Here is a 24,570-nt window from a genome sequence, read left to right on the forward strand (position 1 = left end):
GGCTGGCCGGCGAGAGCCCGCCTTACTTCCTCCTGGCTTTCAAGATGGCGGCGGCAGGTCCTTCCCGGCGGCTCTTCGAGGTCTTCGTCGCCCGCGTGCCTTGGACGGCGGGGGCAAGTGAGTAGGGTGCGGGGTTAGGGAAGGGAAGGGGTTTCAGAGAGTCCCAATGGTGCTGTAAGTCGCGTCTTAAAAGAAGGCTAGCCGGGGTTATAGCGTGGGTCCCTGGCGCCTCCGGCTCCCGAGGTTTTAAGCCCTTTTCTCCATTCCTGCATCAGATGCTTTGGAGAACCTGGAGAGCCCGAAACGTGAGTCGAACCCACCTTCTTTCTTGTGCTAAGGGCTTTGTACCCAGACCAAAAGGCTACAGAGGAAGGGATTTCGGCTGACGTCATGCAAGCGGCACCTACAGAAACCCTCCCCCATCCTCTGCAACGCTCTGAATTATTTTGCAACGGGCCATCTTCCATCTTTGCAGCGCTAAGAGGATCTCCACTATTCTCGCCCTAATTTAAAAATAACATCGTCGTCATGCACAGAAACGCCCCAAGACAACCTGGTTTGATAAATGACTCTCTTCTCTTTTTGCAGATGAAGTAAAACAATATTTTGCTCAGTTTGGCTCTGTGAGAAAATGCATGCTGCCATTTGTGAGTACCGTATCATTGCTGTTAACTGAACCTAAACTCAACAAAATATTTCTGTCCACCGCATTTTAGTTTTATACAATTGCAATTTACATATAACAGTAAAATTCAGGACTGGCACAAAGCCACCTAACAAATGTTAATATCCAGTTGGTATCACCTGTATTTGGATTTTAAAATGCATCTGAAAATTATATTTAAAAAAATCAAACTATTGAGAGAATGCAGTATTCCCTGCTGGCACCTTTAGAACTGTATTTGAACACACTTAGCAGAGGCCACCAATGGTTCTTTTTCTTCCCATGCATTTTACAAACTTTATTTTCAGATGGACTTTCAGCTAGTTTCTGCCCTCTGCTATATCTGCATCTAAGGGCTGCTTGTGCTCAGACACTGATATCTCAGGGATAAAGAAAAGCATGTACTTAATATGGAGGGCATACCGTTCCCACTTTAAGATAGTTTCCTATCTTGTACAGTTCACCGCTTGTGCATTTAAATCAGGGACACACACACACAGAGCGAGCTTTTGCTGTGCTAACACAATGACAAGAAGACATAAAAAAATGAGCCCTTTGAGTTTCAGTGGAAGGGTTAATTATGCAACTATAGCTAGATCATGTTCTAAGTTGAGTTTTTTGTGTTTGGATATTGGCAATCAAGTACAAAACGTTACTTGTAGAGTAACTGCTTTCCTTACAGGGGACCAGGCAGAGGGCCTCCTCGGTATGGGTGCCCGCCCTGTGGAACGCCCTCCCATCAGATGTCAAAGAGAAAAACAACTACCAGATTTTTAGAAGACATCTGAAGGCAGCCCTGTTTAAGGAGGCTTTTAATGTTTAATAGATTATTGTATTTTATTTTTCTGTTGGAAGCCACCCAGAGTGGCTGGGGGATAAATAAAGTTTTATATTGATTTACAGTGCAATCACTTAAGTCTACTCACAAGTAATTCATCTTTTAATGAGGATTTACTCCCAGCTTGTAGGATTTCAGCTGTAACTCCACCCGTTCCCAGTGGCCTATCCAAAATTTGTTTTCCCCAGGAAATTCCCAACCCCCCAGTATAAGGTAACTATGGGAAAACCAACCAAGGTACTCCTTTGTCGCCTTTGTGCAAGATGCCTGGTGTTGGTGGAAGTTTGAGTTAAACAACATGTGGAGGGCACCACATTGGCTACTCCCGAGGCAACTAGTTACATAGCTTCCAGCAAATTCATTCTTGTCATCCCAAATAAACCAGTGAAATAAGTGGCTAGGAAACTTCCTAGTCTGCTGGGAAGAGAATATAATTCACCAGTTGTTTAACATTTATGATTGGAAATGGCTTTCTGCATGACACCAGGTTTCTGTTGAAGGTGAAAAGGGCACATATAGTCCATACTGAAGTAGCATTTAAGCAGTTGTTGATTAAGTACTGTACATAGGATCCATCAAATCTAAATCAATTCAATGTACTTGTTTTGGATGTAACATACTTGTTTTGGATGATTAGGATAAAGAAACGGGATTCCACAAAGGTTTTTGCTGGATTGGATTTTCTACAGAAGAAGGTGTTAAAAATTCTTTGCAGAAAGACACTCATATTCTAGAAGGAGCTAAGGTAAGAGGCTATGGTACTGTACATACTGAATTTCTTATCCTAGAAGTGAATTGCTATTTTGTATTTAAAGGTGAACACTGAGAATGGCCTGGTTAGCTTGTTTGTTGCACATTTCAGACCTTTCACAAGTTCAGGCCTAATAAGTGACTTGAGACTTGCATTAATACAATAGATTTATAAGCAGGGGAGTGAATAGTTTTCAGTCCAAGGGGCATAATCCCTCGTGGACAACCTTCTAGCCTACACCCCAGTGGTGGAGGGGGTCCAGAAAGTGGACAGAGCAATGGATGCGACTTACAGTAGGTTACCTAAGAGCCATGCAAAACCAGAGGTTTTATCCATCCACCTGTCCATATAGAAAAGCAAGAGGCAGCACCACAGTTAAAGAACATGTTCCAGCTTGGTAAAAGAGAAAGGTGTGGACTGAGGAGTCTTGAGAGCCAGCATTTGGTGGCATGTCTTTGTTTTACCCACTCCTGATCTACAGGGTGTAATATATCATTATGGTCTGAGGAAGGAGAGGGTCAGTTTGCACTCTCCTAACATGGTCTCATTGCTTGGTAGTGTGGAGGAGGAAGAGAATTGTTTTCTACTATGTCAGTGATGGCGAACCTATGACACGCGTGTCAGACGTGACACACAGAGCCCTCACTGCTGGCACACGCCCCATCGGCCCATTCATGCTGTTGTTGTTGTTTTCCCCCATTTCCCCATTTGTTCTCCCGCTCCTCCTCACACTACAGCTTGTCTCCGCTGTTAAAACCCGATCCTTTTTTGTTGTTGTTGTAGCTGGTAGCCAGATATTGGTTTTTTAACCCTTTCTCTGCTGTTTTTTCTGGTGCTTTGGCAGACTATGATTGGGTATAACAGCGTTCATTTTTAACCCATTCTGTGCCTCCAAAACTTTGGTCAGCAGCTCCCCCCCCCCCAAAAGCTCAACAACTCTGGGCACTTTGTGATAAATAAGGGGTTTTTGGTTTGGTTTGGTTAAATAATTAGTTTTTGGTTTATTAAATACAGTTATATATTACAATTATACATTTTTGTTATTTAAACTATAAATATAACAAAATTATGGGTTTTTTCTCGAAGTCACACACCACCCGAGTTATGCTTGGTTTTTTTGGCAAATTTTGACACACCAAGCTCAAAAGGTTGCCCATCACTGTACTATGTTATAATAGTTTCCCCCTCCCACAGGCAGCACTGAGTAGGGGGCAATGCTAGTGGTTAGGCCTCAACCCACCACTTTCCCAAGCCGAGTGGACCATGGAGAACAGGGCAAGGAGAACACAACTGACACAGCTAATTTGTACATACTCTGTAGTGGTACTTGAGAGGCACCTTAGTTACCATTGTCACCCGTAAACATTAATTCAAAACGGATCGCTACACTTTTTCCTCTACTGCTTCCAATTGCAGCAGAGATGGTGGGCTGGAGTTGAAATACTGAAATACTCAGGGGCATGTTCTTAAGTGTGCTTCTTGGTTCTTTGCAGCTCAGCTTCAACGCAAGCCAGGCTGCAAAGGAGGAACCCTGTTAAAGCAAGATTTCAGGCATTGCTGACCAGCCGTGCTTTGCAAACCTAACTTTCAGCAGGGATCAGTTGTACTATGGAACTTTTGTAAAGAGCTCCCGAGAGCAACCACTTCCAGCGGGTTTTGCATTCGGTGCCAATTAAAAGGAGCTGAATGCAAAGCCTGCTTGCCATTTCAGAGACCTTGTACCACTTATTTTTTCTTGCAGGATTGTTACAAGGATAAAGGAGAGGAAAATTATGCACCCCACCTTCAGGTCCTTACAGGAAAGAAGCGAAATAAATAAAATGGCTCTAATGTTCAGTCCTTCATAGTTCAGTCTAACAGTCTCTTCACAGACATATACTTCACAAATGAAAATGAATCTTGAAAATTTAGTGGAGTGTAAGGTTATGGAAATCGTTCTAAATGTGAAATGGTGTATATTGAATAAAGGAAAGTTGGTTGATCATTAGTCAGTGCATTTACAGTTGAAAGTTGGCATAATTAAATGTTGAAAGCCATTTATGAAGCTGTATCTGTAACATACATTGTAGTAATCCTGTAGGTAACTTTAATTAATAAGCTGATCTGGTATTTCTTTCAGCCAAAAAAGCATTTCATTAGGGGTTCATAACAGGCCTTGATTCATAGAGACTTACATAAATGTTTTATGAAAAGTGGCTTCAACTTATGTGGAACATCACCTAAAAATGAATATAAAGTATATCAGCATTGATATGGATATTAAGCTTGTTTCTTCTGCCGCCTTACTAGCAATTGTGTTTGTTCAATCTTTCAGCTTGAAGTGAAACGTCAGAAAAGCAAAGGCCACATTTCAAACAGAAGAACCGCTGACATCAGTTAAAGGAAGGAGACTTTATTTCACTGCTGTATAAAGAAACTAAAATAAACTTGGATATGTATTCATCTCAGTTAAATGAATCCAGCTGTTTCTCTTAGTCTTAAGATGAATGAACTATACAATCACAGCAGACCAAATGAACCACAATACACTTTCTCCCCTCTCTCACATGTGTAGCAGAAGCAGGGCAAACTATGTACAAGGGGGAGTATTATCAGATGGAATAAGCAGCTTTAACTAAGAACTCCATATACACCAGGCAGCTTATTCTGACCTTAAGAGAACAGAGCTCCACCTGTGTAAAAACAAAGGGGCAGCATACAGCTAGAGCCCCAAACACAAAACCTAAAATTCAGTGGTCCAGTTTTTCCTGACTTTCTCTGTTCCTTGGGCAAAAGTGTCTCTTTAGCTGGGTGCCTATATCCACTATAGAGGAACTGTCAGGTGGTTTAGACAATCTCCTGCAGTCTTGTTTGAAATGCTTGAAACCAATTCCTTACTCTTTCCTTCTCTTCTTGCCTTCATGCTCATGTTCTTTAGGGCGGCTACTATCAGGCCTTTTTGAGCCCCCATGCTGTTTGGCTTCCTCCAAGAATTTGTCTAGACCAAAAGGATCCTCCTCAAACTGAACTGGTCCTTCTCGACCTCTTTGCCTGCGGTCTGAGCCAGAAAATTCCTTATCAGGAACAAACCTGCAAGACCAAAAGAAAGTAGTAAATCTAGTGTTCTAGTAGTAAAAATACAATTGGAAATACTTGAAATTTCCATACCTGTTAGTAGTTTTTATTCGTGCCTCCAAATCATCACCATACACGTCCTTATCCACATTTTTACTAGGTCTGTAGATGTTCTGGGCCATGTCTTTACCACTTCTCCAGGGCTGGTCATAGACATTGTAAATTTCATCTTCTCCTCCAGCAAAGCCACTGTCCATACCCTAGCAGAACACCAAAACCATCTATATTAGTTGGATACTAACAAGCACAATGTCCAAAAACACGTTCCCTTAGAAGTCATCAATACTGCTCCGAAAACCTACCTAACTGCATTAGGTAGATTGCTGTTCAGAGTCAAAATACAGCATTCTCTGGGAGAACAGAAATTACCCATAAAACCAACAAGTCCCAACTTTGTTGCATACTAACGTAAGAGAAAAGGATAGAACTATTCAGATGAAAGGAGAAACTTTGTTCTCAATGGCTTGGGATACCAGGTTCAGGTTTGGCCTCCAACCACAGTGGTATCTGAGGCCACTCTTCTCCACTAAACAGAAGTGCTGCATGCTTTGAAACACTATTATAGTGAATGCTAAATTTACCCATAATGAAGGCAATCTACTGTAGCAGGATAGTGCAATGCATTTTACCTTTAACCTACCCATAGTTTTCTAACCACTGCTCATTGAGGGGCTTTGGTGGTATATTAAGTTATATTTAGAGGTGGCTTATTTTGTATTAAATTATACTGGAGTGGGCACCAATTTTTCCTGTTGAGGGCCACATTACCTACTTTAGGGGTAATTTGGTAGGATGATGATGATGATGTGTCAGAGCCAAAAAGGGGGGGGGTACTCTTCATCTCTTTCTGCTGCCTCCTCAACCTAGCAGGTTGTGGGGGTGGGCAGATTATTGTATGCCAGAGGTTTGAACTGATCACTTGCAGATGGTTTTAAAAATCATTACTGCATAAAATTTTCCTGAGGGCCATAGGTTACCTACCCCTAATTTACATGTTGAATTCTTAACAACTGAAAGGCAAGGGTTGGTTTTAGAATCTAGTGCTGTAGAGGAAATGAAGCTGTTTAATTGTATCATCCGGAGGAAGTGCAGAGTTTGCTTTCCTTCACTCAACGTGTTCTAGGATAGAGCTACCCCATTCTGGGATGTGGTGCTTGCATAATAGGCCTTCTTGTGGTCTCTCTAGGTCTGGGACGCAACAGTAGAGTGCTTGGTAGCTTCCACTTCATTACAAAAATAATATTGAGGACATGTGTCTTCAGAGTCCAATTTATTTCCTACCCACTCCCCACCAGCCTTATATTTTCCACAACAAATGTATAACCTGCAACACACACTAGTTACAGGTTCCTAGTTGTTGTCATCTGAGTACTTTAAACTAGAATTGCTGGAAATTATGAACAAATTTTACGAACAGCTCAAATAACTCTTGTCAGATCTACTACACAGTGAGCTATTTGGAAAATGAGAAGATAAAATATGGCTTGTTCAGTCAATTGGCTGACATGGCTTAGGGCAGGCATCCCCAACCTTCGACCCTCCAGATGTTTTGGACTACAATTCCCATCATCCCTGACCACGTGTCCTGTTAGCTAGGGATCATGGGAGTTACTAGGCCAAAACATCTGGAGGGCTGCAGTTTGGGGATGCCTGACTTAGGGTATTTTTATTTTATGTCGTACCTATCTTTTTAATGCTGTACATCTGGCCATATACATGGCAATTGTCTCTGAACAAACGTCGTGATAACTTTCCAGAGCAATGGATGGCATTACTTACCTTACTCTGGTTGAAGAGCCTTTGGTCATACTGGATCTCACTGGATGTCCGAGGGTTAGGAACACCCAAGGCAATGACTTCACTAATATCTCTGTTCTCATTCCTTTGCAACTTCGACCTGAGTTAACAACATTGCATACTGGTTATGTTGCAAAAATATCAACCATTAAAACTTCCATGTGAGGAGTCTGCCTATTCAGAATAAAGATGTTGGAAGTCGGAGTGAGAGTTTTGCAGTTATTGGGGGGCGGGGTATACATACTTTGAGGAAGCAGTGCTGATTTGCTTGAACACAGGAATAACTTAGTCATGAATGACATTTGAACTACCCAGTGGTTCCTTTGCATTTTCCCATCTTCATAAAGCTGACTTCACACCATGACAACCTGTTTTTGAAACTCTCAACTTCAAAAAATAGCTTGCCATACAGGCCTGGGCAACAGCAAGGGGAGTGTTCTTTCAGGAGAAACAAACCTAAAGTCCTCTTAAGTCGCTAGGAACAAGTTCTGAGCGTCTTTGGATTCTGGCATTCAACTTCCAGGAAGTTATCTTGCTTAGTGTTTTTGCAGGTAATACAGAAAGGGCCAAAACAGGTATAATTCTGCTACGCAAAAGAACTGGGCTGCATAGAAGTTGTGGAATATATTGTATAAGGCTCTTATTAATTGCTACTTAACACAATTGTGTGTTAGTTATTCTAGCAGCTAGCTCACATATATGCTTGCTCAGGAAGTGCATAAATTAAAGCAAGGGAAATGATTTGAAACAATTTAAATCTTCAGATGCAAATTTATTCCATTTATGTTTTTTCTGGGTGATTTAAAAATCAATCCAGCCTGCAAAGAAATATGGTTCTCAAAATACAATAGACAGCTAGTCCGGCTGGCACAAAGTGTGCAGCCTAAAAGTAAACTACATGATGGGCACAGGAGGACCTGCCACGTTCAAGCCTTTATACAGGCATCATTATTGCCTAAGGGTAAATATTGCATTCTACAGTATCACTCTCCTGTCTGACCATCAAAAGCAAGATCATGGTGGTATTATTATTTATTAAATTTATATACCTCTCTTCCTCCAAGGATTACTGGGTGGTTTACAGTATAAAAACAACAATAAATATCTTAATAATAAACAAAACCATAACCCCTCCCCACATTTTAAAAGGCCATAGATTGTCTAACGGTTTAATGTTCTCCATGCTAATCCTCAAAGTCAACTTGTTCCCATCAAAAATATATAAAAAAATTGTCCAGTAGCACCTTAGAGACCAACTAGGTTTGTTCTTGTCTCTAAGGTGCTACTGGACAATTTTTATTTTTAAAAAAATATTTCAACTGCATCAGACCAACACGGCTACCTACCAGAATCTTGTTCCCATCAGATGCAGATCCCATCATAATACATCCTTGGTCCCTCCTTTGGGGCTGATAGAGAGAAACTAAGGAACTAGTGCTATACAGAGCCTCAACTAATGCTATGCAGAAGAACACACAAGCACTTAATACATAGAAGCACAAAAATCAACACAAACTACTCTTCTTAACATAATAGTGTGCCATAGCACACCAGAAATCAGTGCACTACAGGTATGTACATTTCCGAATCTTGTAAATTGCTTTGAGGTTTTCTCCAATGAAGTGGTATATAAAATTTATGGAATAACAACAGTAACGTAGTACAAAAGAACAACCAAATGAATGCTAATTTGTTGGGTTAGAATCAATTTACCTTGATCAAGTAGTATACTGCCCAGTTATTATTAGATGAACAACTTTACCTTTTGTCAGGGGCTGCTCTGGAAAGATTCCGGTCATGCTGTCTCTCTTTTCGTCTGTCATGTCTGATTTCATCACGTTCTCTAGCTTCTCCGTCCTCTGCACAGATACATTTGAAATTCAAAATTAGATGCAGCCATCTCTTATGTGAGTTAACAGCAACATAGTGGAAGCTGAACTTGCAGCTATGAAGAACACAGTGGATGGTGGACTAAGTACTCAGAAGTTGAAGGATCTCCTAACATTTTACACTTGTTCACGAAATACTTAGTTTTTTTTCTGGCCCAACAACTTTCCCGAGTTTTCATCTAAAGGTTACATGCCATTAACAAGAAGCCACTTAAACTACAATTCTATGCACACCTACTTGGAAGTGAACACCACTCAATGAAGGAGAACTTACTTCCACATAAATATGCATAGAAATGAGCTGCATTATTTTTGTATGAGGAACACTATGCATGTAGAGGCCTCCAGAATGAAGCCACCCTTCTTGTAATGGCATGTAGTGCAGTCTTCCTGATAAGGTCAGTACACAGAACCCTCTTGGGAATATTTTATGAAAACCACAGGAGGATGGGATGTACCTTTCTCCACATGGGTTTTGATCCCCGCCCTTCGCTCCCTGGCCTTCTGGGCCATTTCCCGGAGCTTCTCCTCATGCTTCTCTTTCTCCTTCTGGGCCATCTTCCGCTCCACCTGGGCTCGCATCTCCACAGCCTCTCGAGCCTGCACAAGATTCAGAGCACAGTCAGATGGTAAGGAGAGAACAAGAAGACCTAGTTTTTATGCTTTTGAGTTGTAATATAAAACAGGATGTGCAGTCCAGAACTGGAAACAGCCAGCTGCTTTGGGCCATTCAAGAAACTAGACGAGGGCTAGAAGAACAGTGTAGAAGCCATGCTACACTACTGACACAAAGCCGTTTCCAAGCAACCGGTTAAAAGTTGCAATGCTGCTCAAATTTATTCTGTGGAAAGAAATTACTCAGAAAGATGCACTGCAGAGAAGCAACTATAGCCTGACCTTCCTGTCAGCAATGTAGAGAGCCTCAGCCAACTTGGCAAAGTTTTCATTAATGTGGACAGTCTGCAGTCCTCTGCCATCCGCAGCCAGACGCTTGTCTAATGGAATGGTGTAACCCTGGAGGAAAAACAGACAAGACAGTTGATCACTAAGGAAAAGACATGGCATGCCAAGAAGCTGCCCCAAATCCTTATTTGTAATTTAATATTAATTCATTAATTTCTATACTGCCCTATACCCGAAGGTCTCAGGGTAGTTCATTTGCTCTAGGTGCAGCTATGTAAGTAGTTGCATTGTTTGGTTCCTACTTTTTTAATCCTCCATACACCAAGCCCCTGTTTATGGCATTAGTTAAAGTAATACAATTCCCTCAGTTTCAAGATTTAAAATGGTTTTTAAAACATCCTCGATTCTATCCATGCAACACATTTTCCCTTTTTACTATTTGTTGTATACTGAAGAATCCCAAGAAATGAAGGAGTGATTAGTACCACCACCACCAAGTATCTGACTGAAGCTGCAACCCTGAGCATGTTTATTTAACAATGGGAATAGCATTCCAAATAAAAGCAGCACCAAAGTAGCACCAAACATGTTTAAGTTGCTGGGAAGATTAATTACGTTTCTACAAACTAAAGTTTTATTAAAAGAATCAAAGAAACACCTGCACCTATGACATATTCAGTGGCCTCAATGTGATATTCTCTTAGTAAGACCTGCCACAGAAGTTTTAATAACAAGGAGGATTATCCTAAACACCACAGGAATTCATCACTAGTCTCTCTTCTTGCAAGCACTGAACTGTCAGTGTCATTGTTCTCTGAACAGGACAACAAAGGGCCTTTGCAAAAGAGAAAAATAGCTCAGAGTATAGGAGAGATACAAAGGCAGCTGAGGCAACTGAAGAATAACCAATTTATTGTGGCACAAGCTTTCTCTAGCAACATCATAGACCAGGCATAGGCAACCTTGGCTCTCCAGATGTTTTGGAACTACAACTCCCATGATCCCTGATCACTGGCCCTGTTAGCTAGGGATCATGGGAGTTGTAGTTCCAAAACATCTGGAGAGCCAAGATTGCCTATGCCTGTCATAGATCTTAGTTGGTAGACACAGAAGGTGGTACATATACACACTGCCTGCAATGGAAGCTAGTTACCATAAATACCATAAATGTGAACCAATAAATAATTTTATATAATTCCTCCCATTTGTATCCTGCTCCTCCTCCATTGTGTATATATGATTACCCCAGTCTATAGCAAGAGTCTGCTGAAGTATGTTAGCCTGAGTGTACACAACTGGCCCAAGGTAATCATATAGGGTAAATGACTGATTGGGGATTTGAATCTAATTCTTTCTGATTCAAGTCCAACACTTCCAATGACTTGGATAAATAGATGCTACTGCAAGAATATATCCTTTTTTGGTAAAGGCTTGAGAGCATCAGGGCAAATTGGTTTCATACCCTGCAAACAGCAGTATGAGGGAATTTTAAATACTTTCCTTTCCCTAAGCACAGTTGATCACTGTAAAACAGCCATTTACTATCTAGCATATTGTTTGCCCTTGTCATCTTGGCAGTTTTAAGATAAAAGGCAGAGAAGAGTCAAGCCATATCACTGCAACCTTCTTTCTGAACACAGCTGGTTTACTCAGCTCTGGATGCTTTAAAGTATCATTCAGACTGCAGATCATTTTTAAGGAGTTTCCCCAGCAGGATGCAACATTACAGTTTGACGTTATGACAAGTTAATTACCTTAGCATTTTTCCAGTTTGAAATGCAAGGAGGAATTTTCCATTCTTGTTGCTCCTTCACGGTCATCTGAACAGAGAAGAGGTAAAGAGAGTTTAGATTCCCACCCCCAATGAGAGGCGGGGATTCATTCCCATTATGAAACACAGTAGCTGAGTAGCCATGAACCGTCAAACAGGAAGTGTCAACAAAACAGTGAAATGTTTTCCCCCAGCAATTGTCATGTTCATTCAAGCTGCATCTTCTGGAAAGCTAAAACTAAGAGAGAGGCTGTCAGCAATTTTGGCAACAGGAGCTGAATATTTAAACTTCAGATAACAAACTTTTTGGGAAGATGTAGGTCAGTTTATCCAGTCCAACTCTTCAAAATGGGAACTTCCATCCGTATCCAATGAGTTTAATTTACATAATCCTCATTGGTAGCACTGAAAGTTTCTTCAGCAAATAGTAGCCCAAAGAATATTCATGGCTTTTATAAACACCATCACATTGCTCAAGTAGCTATCAGGAATGAATGAACAAGGTTTACCATGCCAAGGTGTCTACAGAATAGATGGCGCCAGACTTTTCAAGCAAGCAAGTTTAGCCACAAGCTATAGGGAAAGGAAAAAAAAAACTAGAATGTCACTAGACAATCTAACCAGGGGAAACATAGCTCAGTTGCTAGAACATGACTCTTTAATATCAGGGTTGTGCAGCTGTAGAAGTTTAAGGACACTGGCGGGACTGAAATAAATCCTACGAACTTAATCTATATATGTTTGTAAAAAGGAACTGCGAGATAAGAGTGAGAAACAAAGTCGAATGGCGGGCGGGAGGGAAGCCACAGCTCGGCAGAGCGTAAGGAACTGAGAGGGGGAAACTAAGATGGAATGTAATTGTTTTTGTTTTGTTGTTTTTTGTTTTTTTGGAAAATCTAATAAAAATTATCTTTAAAAAAATAATATCAGGGTTGTGGGTTCACACCCCACATTGGGCAAAAGATCCCTGCATTGCAGGGGGTTAGACTAGATGACCCTTGTGGTCCCTTCCAACTCTACAATTCCATGAATCTAACTCAGGTCAAAGATCCATCTAGCCCAACAAACTGTTTCTCAGAGTGGGTAGCTGGAAACAAGCGGGACAAACCTCTCCTCTGGTTGTTTCCTCAAAACTGGAATTCAGAGGCATAAGAAGTGTATTGCCATCATGACCTGTGGACAGTGATATCCTCATCTTCTAGGAATTTGCCTAATTCCTTTTTAAAGCCATCCACTTTCAGTCTGCTGCAGAGCAGAATGGCGGTGCGCTCCGTGTCATCTGAATGAAAGATGACACGGTCCAGGCTGTCAGGGCTCCGGGAGTGAGCGCCAGGGCTCGGCACCCCCCCAAAAAACCCACAGGCAAGTGGGGACTCCAGGGGTCCAGCAGAGGGTTGGGACCATGTGTTGGGCTGGACTATATTTTTTTTTGGGGGGGGGGGATGAGCAAATTCCTATGCCCCACAAATAACCCAGAGATGCATTTTAAATAAAAGCACACATTCTACTCAGGTTAAAACACACTGATTCCCGGACAGTCCGTGGGCCGGATTAAGAAGGCGATTGGGCCGCATCTGGCCCACGGGCCTTAGGTTGCCTAATCCTGATCTAATAGAACAAAAAACACCTTGGTGGATATCATCAACTGAAGCATTGCTACTCAAACCACTTGGCAAAAAGGGGAAGTGGCCTATATATAGAGAGTTACTGAGAGATCAAGAAGGAAAATGGAAATTAAAAGATTATGATGAAATTAAAGACCATGTTCAGAGTTGGCTGCACTATAGACAATTAAATGAGATGTATAAGGAAGATAACAAAAAAGGGTTTAGTTACACAATTTCTAGATTTGAAAAAGGTTATAGAAGAAGATGGGAAGCTACTGAAGAAAGCATACAGTATTCTGCTAGAATGAGAAACAAAAGATGAAGAGGTCAAAGCAGTCATGATTAAATGGGCACAAGATATAGGACATAATATACAATTTGAACTGGGGAAAATTGTGGAAGGTGGATCTGAGATTTACAGATTGTTCTCTTTTGAAGGAAAACTATACGAAAATGCTGTATAGATAGAACACCAGTGAAGATGGCCAAAATGTATAAAATCAGATCAAATATATGTTGGAAATGTAAAGAAAAAGAAGGTACTTTGTATATGTGGTGGGAATGTAGAGAAGTCAAAAAGTTTTGGGAGATGATATATAATGAATTGAAAAAATGTTTAAAATGACATTTGTAAAAAATCCAGAAGCATTTTTGTTAGGGATTTTAGGACAAAACCTGCCAAGGAAAACAAAGAGTTTATTAATGTACAGCGGCAAGAGTCTTGTTAGCACAAAGATGGAAGAACGAGGAAATCCCAACGAAAGAACAATGGCAAGAGAGACTAATGAGTTATGCGGAGTTGGCAAAGCTAACACACAAACTATGTGAGAAGGACAATCATACTTTAAGGCACAATGGGAACTTTTTACAAACTACTTAAAAAGACAACAAAAGGATTTGACTCCTTGGCAGGCTTTGAAAAAACCTCCACAAATTTATTAGTAGAACATATGACAGATAAGGTAATGATATGTACAATTTTATAACATGCAGAGAATAATATGTATAAATAAATCAGAGAAGGGAGCTGAGGGAAGTCTTTGGAGGGGGAGAGAAATGTAATTGACTATATTGGTTGATGATTGGTTTTGAAAAATCTATTCAATAAATATATATATTTTTTAAAAAAATCCTTTTTAAAGCCATCTAACCATGTGGCTATCACCATAAATCATGTCAGTGAATTCCAGTTTCACTTTGTGCTGTGTGAAGAAGTACCTCCATATGTTAGTCCTGAATCTCCCTCACCTCTGCTTTATTGAATGACCCTGGCTTCTAGCATTATGAGACAAGGAGACAAAACAACTTTCTATCCCCTTCCCCCATGCTGTGTGTAATTTTATGGCCATGAAACTTATTTCCCCTTGCTCACAGTTTTTATAAATTATGAATCCCCAGACACTGTACTCTTCCTTGTAGGGGAGCTGTTGCAGCCTCTGACCCTTTTAGTTGCCCCTTTCTGCACCTATTTTCAGGATTTCAATATCATTTTTTAGGTATGACAAACATAACTACACACAATATTCCAAGTGCGGTTGCAGGCATTATAGTACCAGCAATTATATTTTTAATTGAGATGTCCTAAGATTTCCTAAAATGGAATTTATCTTTTTCACAGCTGCTGCAGAGCAAGTAGCTGTTTCAATGAGCTCGCTCTTATTCCCCCCCAATGTTTTATTCATTTTATAATAACACAACATAAACAAATAAAAACATAATACAACACAATAAACACTAACAATTCCACATAAAAACAATACAAATTAAGATTTCTTAATTTCAAATCTTTTTCCTTAACATCGTGGGGTGACTTCCGTCTGTTTCACTGAGCTCTCCACCACAAACCCTGCCTTTCTTCTCTGGTTAGTCACTGCTCTCAGATCTCCTTGGTGTAATATGTGAAATTAGGATCTTTCCCCTCAATTTCCTTTGAACCACTCTTGCTATTCTGTTGTCCATTCACCCAGTTTGTAGAGATTCTTTTGGAGCTCTTCACAATCTTGGGTTTCACCAAACTGAATAATTTTGTGTCAATCTCAACTTGGCCACCTCACTGCTTGCTCCCAATTCCAGTCCATTTATCAACAAGTTAAAAAGCAGTGGTACCAATACATATACTCAGAAGAACTTACATCCATCCATTTTTAAAACTGTCTGAACTGACACCTCAAAATTACATTTTATTGTAATCCATGTCCATCCCACTCTCCATCATGTCTCATGCTGGGACAGCTTGTTAACTTCCCTGGGGCTGAAGAAAAACAGTTCTTGCCTAATGGCCCCGACGGATTGTCTGCTGATACGTACACTTGAATACTCCATACTTTATGCATCAGATGTTTAAAAATGTTACATAAGAGTTGTGACAGGTGTCCATTACCTTTCTGCTGGGAGAGTGCATTACTGGAGCTGGAGGCGATGGTGGTCCACGAGGAATTTTCTTGTTAATCCTAATGAGTTGAAAAATATAGTAAGCTTAGTATGTCAATCTCCGTCCCTGGACCCTCTATGGCACAATAGTTGTACATTTCTGATTCTTACTTGAATCTAGGTGGCTCCATGGGGTCTTTTTGCATCTCCACCATTCTAATAACTCTCTGTTTTGCACCAGAGTTGAAGGCCACACCTTGCTGTGATGGTGTGTATCTGAAAAAAACAAGGAAGAAATTCAGTTATCAGTACAGAGCCTCTAATGAGCTTCTTATTTACTTTGCCAGAATTTTAGTTTTGCTCACAGACATTGGATTGCCAAGCATACACACCTGAGTAGAAGTGCAGAAGTAGATGATGTGTCTCTGTTCTTTCAAACTGAGCACACACTGAACTACAGAGTTCTGTTTCAATCAGACAGCAGAGCCTGATGTTCTAATTCCAATTTTACTGGTAGGACAGTAAAAATATTTCCAACTGGATACCCTATATTTCAGACCTATATATTTGAAGGTAGCTGCACAGCCCTCGTTGTGCTATTCACCATTTATGGACCATAAAAACCATCATATATTTATTGTAAGAAAGTTCATTATCAGAAACAAACCAAGAAGAGAACACATAGCCACACCGTTTCCTATGCATAGCTAAGTAACAGGACGTTCTCTGTAACAGGACTAATATCACATTTCATTAAACAGCAATAATTTCTTAACACTCATGTAACTGCTTGTGGCTTGAGATAATGGTTATGTTTCACACTCACAAAAAAGGCATTACATTAAACTTTGCATGCAAAGAAATTTCAACAATCCAAAAATTGTCCAGTACCGAATGTATTGAGCTGGAGCTAGTTTATCAGCTGCTCGGACTGGCATGGCTGCTGCAATTTTCTGGGAGACAGACTTTTCCAGCGCTGCTCGAGTCTTTTCTGTAAGCTGCAATCAGAAATGTTACATTAAACACTTGGACAAGATGCAAGTGGCTCCAATAGTTAGGTGCATCAGTGACCACAATACCTCTCTAACAGCTTCTTCATCAGGTCTTTGCAGATCAGGGTCATCCACATTCATAACTTCCTTTGGAACCAGGTCTGTGTATTTGCTGTAAATGACCTGAAACATTGAAAACAGCATTATGAAAAGGGATTCCTGTAAATGAACAAAAAATCCAGCATACCCGTGGAGCTTCGTTTCCCTCCTCATTTAGGGAGCTTTTTAAAATTAAAAACAAAACAAAAAACAAAACAAAACTAGATTAGCTTTCCAAAACAGAATTGCCCATATAAGGGCCAAACACTAAGAATATATTTAGAATTCCAAAGAATATATTTTCTTTTTATCATGACCATAGAATCACAGTTGAGTTGATCAAAAACCTGGAATTCTTTCATACCCTATTTGGAGCTACTGGGATATTTTGCTTATCTCCTTTTCCCCAAATGGTACTCAAGGTGGCTAACATTAAATTCCAAAACATACAAACAGACGGTAAAATATAAATAAAATAATAATTGCAAGGAAATAGCTCATCCTTCTCTTGTGCAATGGCTGTCTGAGACTTTAAAAGTTGCACAAATTTCAAGCATTACGGAGTATGATTGGTTAAGAAAAAGCAAACAACTCAGAGTGCTTTGCAAAGCTGTCATATTTATTAATTTTTGAGACCAGAACAAGTGAAACACATTTGTGTCAATAAGCTTAAATTATTGGGGGCTTATTTGTGAGGCATTCATTTTATAGGCAACTCCCTGTTTGTGAAGGGGTTGCATGAAATTGCATATACAGTGGGACCTCGACTTACGAGCTCCTTGACATCCGACGTTTTCGACTTACGAGTGGAAAAAGTGGCTGCGCGCTTACGATTTTCTCGACATCTGAACGGAAAACCCGTACGCGGCTAGATGCGGTTTCCTCAACTTATGAGTTTTTAGATGTGGTTTCCCTGACTTACAATTTTTTTCGTTTCCAATGCATCCCTATGGGAAACCGCTTTTCCTATGGGAAACTCGACTTACAAAGTTTTCGACCTACGAGTTTGCATTCAGAACGGATTAAATTCGTAAGTCGAGGTCCCACTGTAATTTGAACACCCATTGAAAAAGCCTGCAAACACCGTGTTCCATCCCCACCCATTTTTGAGACATTTTCAGGTCACGTCCGGGTTTGGCATGATGCATGGGTGTGAGGTCGCACACATATCAGACACGCCTAAAACAGTTTTTGCATGTACTGCATTTGCTATCAACATAACTGCATTTTTGTGGCAGCTTTCTTCTGTAAAGAATAAGGTAACATTTTAAGAGCTTCTGGGCAATGTTCTTTAGTTTCAAGAACTAGTGCCCCTTTGCCATCTAGAAATGGGATAAGGCAATTATGTTGCAGCAGGATGCATATATAACGGTGTCTACCAAACTAAACCTATGTATCATTTACTGACTATGCCAGGAGCCAAGAGAAATGGCAACATGTTTTATTTTTTTGTGGGGCTACCAGGTAATTTCTCTCAAGCTACTGTAACATGCTTTTGTGGTTGCTTAATCATTTGCCTGTGTGGGAGGCAGTAATGCCACACAGTTTTCTCAAAGCATGTGTAAAATTACACAACTGTGAAAGCTAGAAAATGTATTATAAACTCTTATTATTCAAAACACAACATATACACGAAAAGATGATGGTAAAAAATAAAGAAATGGAGAACTAAGTCCTAGCAAACCAGGAATTAAGTTGTTCTATATATCTATAAACTGAGCCTAATTGTTCAACATTACTCAACGAGGCAAGTATTCACCCCAAAAGAGATTGCTCTATGTAGCATGGCATTTGCCTAACTATAAAAACAGACCTGTAGCTCAACTAATAATTTAGCACAGGAACAATTTTCCAATTCTCATCCAAATATTCCAGAATTAACAACCCTTTAAATGAGTATCAATGGAAGCACACCTCACAAAGCCAAATGAAGGACATTTGAAGAGCAATATTTCTTCATGGTAATTAACGATAAAACCCCCAAGAATCTCAAAGCATGAAGAACCAAGCTTACTTTAAGAGCTCAAAATATCCCAGAGAATGAAAGAAGATGATGTTCTATCCACATTAAAATGAGTAAGCTCTGAATATGATAAAGCCACGATTCATTATCCACTGTTTATGAGAAAATGATAATAAACTGAGTACAGTGTGGTAGCCTTACTGGTAATAACAGGCTTGCAATTACCCACTTGCCCATTCACGTATGGAGAACAAACGTTTCCTCAAAGCAGTGAGTCCTGTCTACTGGGAGGATAGACCCACATGACTCTTTGGTTCTTTCCCGTACTGCAACTCTTAACACAAGGCTATATGATGGAGGTTGTTCAAAATGCTCTTTGCTCTCTCTTTTCCACATGTTCAGAATTTACATGCATGGAGGCTGAGCATTGGGCACACTCTCTCTTCCCTTGTTCCTGGAGAAACAGCCCACACTACTGAAGGAGAAACAGCAGAATATGTCTGTGTGGGGACGATCACACTCTGAGGAACTATTGGGAACACTAGGTAGAAACATGTTTCCACTTTACATGCCACAAATATCATTTTACTTCAAAATAATTAACACAGATTCATCATAGTCTCACACTCACTTCTAAAGTTCACAGTAATTAAGAAAGGCTCGATTCCCTATTTGGTTAATAGGAATGCACTGAGAAGAGGCTTTGCCATTCACCTTGGCTGGGTAAAGACTGAGCCAGGTAAGTATCTATGCAGAGTATGCATGGTGTGTTCTAGCCTCAAAAGGCAATTTGCTCTTTAAAGGAGAAGCCGAACTGTATAACCAAAGAGGCAGTGCTGGTGTGGTCACTTTCATATTTAGCTGTATGTGCAGTTTTGCCTCCCTTTCACTTTAAAGGCTACTGGATCTTTAAGGCAGAACAATTGGTGTGTGCATAGACTAATATGGTGACAATATAACTATCTCCACCTTCGCTGTCCTTCAGTTCCTGCAACCAAGGAAAGTAGTGCTCAAGCATCTATCCCTTTGGTTGGCTTCCCCTTCTTGAGTGAAGCTAAGTAGATTCCCCAATCTCTACTTTCCTTGGTCCCAGAAACATGACATGTGGACTGGGTAGGCAACTATAGTAGTGGAAAGTGCACCAAAACCCTCAGCAACTAACTGTGAGAATAGCCACCTACTCCTTAGTCACTTAAGGACAGGCACCCCCAAACTCAGTCCTCCAGCTGTTTTCGGACTACAACTCCCATCATCCCTAACTAACAGGACCAGTGGTCAGGGATGATGGGAATTGTAGTCCCAAAACAGCTGGAGGGCCGAAGTCTGGGGATGCCTGCTAAAGGACAATACTTTAGGTCCTGGATCGATATATGTAGCAGAATGAAGTGAAAATATTCTAAGATGGTAGAATTGGCTGTGGTACTTCAAACTAAGGATGGAAGGTTGTGTTTTTGAATGCTGCCCTGCAGCCTGAAGTGGTACAGTCCACTCTATTACATAATTTTGCTGCATATGGAGACTAGGTCTCAGTGAAGTTGACTATGTGACCACATAAAGACTCACATCCTTATAATAGGCAGATGCTATGAAATGTGTTCCTGTATTATTTCTTAAGAGTGTAGCAATTCAGAAGTGTCTTGACATGTTCTACTTTTAAAATATAAATCTCATGTTCTGCCACTGTGCTGTTGGACTTGTGAGAAACTCATCTAGAATTCATAACAAAACTTTTCCAGGTTGCATTAGAGTTAGTAAGCCAAGTAAAATAAAACAATATCCATAAACAACAAAACTGCATCTATATACAAGCATCTGGGAAGTCTATTACCTTGTCTTTTGATTGTCCCTGCCGTGCTATAGCATCGTATTTTATTTTTCCTTCTGCATCCACCTGAACAGCTAATGCATTGGACATTTTCTTTTTTCGGCCCATATCCAGAGGATATTGGGCAACATGAATTTCTGGGAAAGCACCTCCATCTCCAAAATCCTATACAGTAAAATAAATTGGAAATGATTACAAAATGGGCAAAAGAAACAAGAAGGTATTGTTAGTACTAGATTAGTCATTCAAAAACTAACAGCAAAGGCTAGGATTTGCATTTCATTTCACTTTTAATTGTATACTGCCTTTTTATATTACTGTACACAAGGCGGTTTACAAGCTGAAGAAACAACAAAATATACAACAAAGTTCAGGAATAGGAAACCTTTAGCTCTGCAGATGTTGTCACACTCCAAATCCCATCAGCCCCAGGCAGCATGAGCAATGGTCAGGAGTGACGTAATTCAACATCTGGCAGGCCCCAAGTTTCTTACCACTGCACTAGATGTTAGGATGGGTATCTATGTAAGCAGCAGAGTTACAGAAATAGACATATTATAGGCCCTTACATTCAAAAGCCAAGATATCCCTTCTCTAAAGTAACTAATTAAACATGTCAACAACTGTGCACACCACTCTTTACCTCCAACATTCTTGGTATCCATCCTTTCCGATAACCATAAGGAGGTGGCTCCCTTCGTGATGACACCAATGCAGTCTGTCTCACCCTTTGAGATCTTGCCCTCTCTTCTAATTCCAGCTGGTCTTGAGATAGCTGAGTTGGTGCTGGCAAAAAACTAAGCAAACAGAAAGAAGGAACTTAATATTTGGAATATATCTGTACACATTAGACAACACGTGAAATATTGTTCTTATTCCATTAAACTGTTTTACAAAGAAACTGCAGTTCTGTGCTTTTGATTTATTTCCTCTAATTTGCCTCTAAAGAGCTCTTTTCATTCCTAAACATCAGGTTCCTGCTGCTACAGTTCTGATACAAAATCCAAGCTGGTTTAGGTAGAGTCCATAAAGTACTGAGTTCTTGTGACAAAAGTCATTCTTCCTTTCCACTGGTTTGCAATGCTGATATTACAATAAACATTTGGTTTAAAGCAGACATCCCCAAACTTCGACCCTCCAGATGTTTTGGACTACAATTCCCATCATCCCTGACCACTGGTCCTCTTAGCTAGGAATCATGGGAGTTGTAGGCCAAAACATCTGGAGGGCTGCAGTTTTGGGGGGGCTGGTTTAAAATAAGAGCATATCTGAGCATTACTCCAACTAGGCAGAAAAGACAGTGGCTGTACCCAACATTGCAGCTCCACTGGCACAACAGATTTCCATGTGTACATGGAGTCAGCAACCTTTTTCAGCCGTAGGCCGGACTATATTTTGAAAAAATATATGAATGAATTCCTATGCTCCACAAATAACTCAGAGATGCATTTTAAATACAGTGGTGCCTCGCAAGACAAATTTAATTCGTTCCGCGAGTCAATTTGTTTTGCGAAAAAAATTATCTTGCGAATCCCGGTTTCTCATAGGAATGCATTGAAATTTCATTTTTTGCCCATAGGAACGCATTAATTAAATTTTAATGCATTCCTATGGGAAACCACGATTTGCAAGATGAATTTCCCCCAAAACGAATTCATCTTGCAAGTCACCATCAGATTGCAAGACGCATTCGTCTTGCGAAAAATTAGTCTTGCAGGGCATTCGTCTTGCGAGGTACCACTGTAAAAGGACACATTCTACTCATGTAAAAACATGTTGATTCCCAGACCGTTCGCGGGCCAGATTTAGAAGATGATTGGGCTGCATCTGGCCCATGGGCCTTAGGTGGCCTACCCCTGGTCTAGGCACAATTTCCCCCTCAATGAAATTTATTACTATTATTAATTTCATTTCTATACTGGTTTATATTTTAAAGAAAAAAATCTCAAAGTGGTTAGCAATTCACATTAAAACATCAAATAATACAATCCAGAGTAAAACAAATTCAAGCCTCAAGGAAAATATTTCAGATCTTTCTCTAAGAAACACTTTGCCTTCCCCATATTTATTTACCTACTTAATCCGTGACCCTTGGGTGGCAAGGTTCTAGCCTTTCAATATCAAACCACTTAACACCACGTTCACACTTATGGTCCTTCAGTTTGCTGTTGCAGCATGATGAGGCAAACCTTCCCCAAAGTCTTCATTGGATGTCCATGAGTTCTAGTATTTCATAGAATCTTAGAATTGTAGAGTTGGAAGGGATCATCTAGTCCATGCATCCCCAAACTTCGGCCCTACAGATGTTTTGGACTACAGTTCCCATCTTCCCTGACCACTGGTCCTGTTAGCTAGGGATCATGGAAGTTGTAGGCCAAAAAATCTGGAGGGCCGCAGTTTGGGGATGACTGTTCAAGTCCAACTCCCTGCAATGCAGGAATATGCAGCTGTCCCATATGGGGATGAAACTTGCAACCTTGGTATCATCATCAGCATGCTAAGTCTAAGCAACTGAGCTGGTATGCATAAAGAGGGAAACAAATAAATTTGGGAACGTATAACTAAGGATTAATCAAATCACATATAAGATAACTCCACATATGATATTCTGATGTCAGAAAAAATCCTGAAGCCTGCACGTGGTTTGAAAAAGCTGAACATGTTAATTATTTTCACCGTGCATACATGTGATTAACATGTAACAATGGCACATGAAAATGTAAACATGGCTTTCACACTTTCTTGCTGATTTCATACATGCACTGCATCAATTGACTACTCCTGATAAGCTGCAACTGAAGGTGTAAACAGAACACACTGAGGAACATTTTGTTTGAGGCAACACAAACTGCAATGATCCATCTAGCTCAGTATTGCATATGTTAACTGGCAGAAGATTTTAGGCATAAGTATTTCTCAGCCCATGGGGTATTTCCCATGGGGTCACGAAGAGTTGGACACGTCTAAATGACTAAACAACAACATTTCCCAGCCCTACCTGGAGCAGCCAATGACTCAATCTAGAACCTTCTCCATGCGATGCAAGTGTTCTACTACGGAGCTACAGCCCACTTGATGCCACAGTCCCCAAAGCCTTGTTCACACATTACACTAAACACAGGTACAAACCGTCTGTACCTGTACAAATGAGCATGTGCGTTCTGTAGAGCTCAACTGTTGTAGCGTGTGAATAACGCTACAAGTGCACAGCTCAAATTCTGTGTATAGATTGTACACTCATTGAACGTAACGTGTGAAAATCCCGCTTGGGCATAAAACATGCGAAGAAACCCTTTTTCCAACACACAGTACATCCCGTATGAAAACAGAGTGGGGTACAAAAACAGCTTCCCGGCTGAGGTTAAATCCTCGCCCAGGTGCGGCCGACAGCGAGAGCAATCCAAAACCACGTCTGGATCAGTGTACCCGTATCCTGCAACCAAGGTCACCGCCCCGCCCCCCCCCACCGGCGAAACCGAAATTCCGTTGCCGTTACTAGACATGCCGGAGGGAGAGAGGCCTCCCTACCCCCACGAAAAGAGCGAGGCCTTCGGATCAACCTCTCGGGAAAATGCCCGGATCGGTCCAGGCCTCACTGGCGAAATTGCGCCGCTATCGCAACCTCCTCACAACCGACTACCATAAAGGAAAACCTGGGACTCCGGTTCAAAATAAAACGAGCTCCGGAAAAGAGAGGGGAATCTGTTCCCACCACCTCACAGGGTGCCGCTTCAGGCCCTCAACCAACCTGGTCAGCGCCATCTTGCCGTTCTTCCTCTTCTCTGGGCCTAGCCAGCGGTTCCTGACAGCGTCGATAAAGCAAGACTCGCTTGGGAGCCAAAGGCATTCTGGGAATTGTAGTGCCTGAGCTTCCTTCGTTTGCCGACGCGAGGTCTCGAGGCTGCTTTCGGCGCATGCGCGTCAGTGACTGGCCTCTCCTGCTTCCGATATGGATGCGTGGAAATACTGTAGTATGCCGTGCGGATG

The 24,570-nt window shown here is 40.8% G+C and overlaps 2 protein-coding genes across 2 annotated transcripts; one reads left to right on the top strand and one right to left on the bottom strand.

Moving 5' to 3' along the window:
* Positions 1-39: 39 nt before the first annotated feature.
* On the top strand, positions 40-4,700 carry SLIRP (SRA stem-loop interacting RNA binding protein). The gene is made up of 4 exons (XM_035107945.3): positions 40-117; positions 589-647; positions 2,140-2,247; positions 4,568-4,700. The coding sequence occupies exons 1-4, from the start codon at positions 45-47 to the stop codon at positions 4,631-4,633; spliced, it is 306 nt and encodes a 101-aa protein (XP_034963836.1). The 5' UTR covers positions 40-44; the 3' UTR covers positions 4,634-4,700.
* On the bottom strand, positions 4,630-24,367 carry SNW1 (SNW domain containing 1). Its single transcript, XM_035107935.3, has 14 exons — positions 24,332-24,367; positions 21,227-21,380; positions 20,587-20,748; positions 16,784-16,879; positions 16,596-16,702; positions 15,876-15,980; positions 15,715-15,784; positions 11,711-11,776; positions 9,951-10,067; positions 9,512-9,653; positions 8,927-9,023; positions 7,147-7,264; positions 5,401-5,567; positions 4,630-5,322 (listed from the first exon to the last, which is right to left on the bottom strand). Exons 1-14 carry the CDS (start codon positions 24,343-24,345, stop codon positions 5,127-5,129), a joined length of 1,611 nt encoding a protein of 536 aa, XP_034963826.1. The 5' UTR covers positions 24,346-24,367; the 3' UTR covers positions 4,630-5,126.
* Between the last annotated feature and the right edge of the window lie 203 nt (positions 24,368-24,570).

The sequence above is a fragment of the Zootoca vivipara genome, chromosome 1, assembly GCF_965207765.1.
Source record: "Zootoca vivipara chromosome 1, rZooViv2.hap1.1, whole genome shotgun sequence".
Taxonomy (NCBI): domain Eukaryota; kingdom Metazoa; phylum Chordata; class Lepidosauria; order Squamata; family Lacertidae; genus Zootoca; species Zootoca vivipara.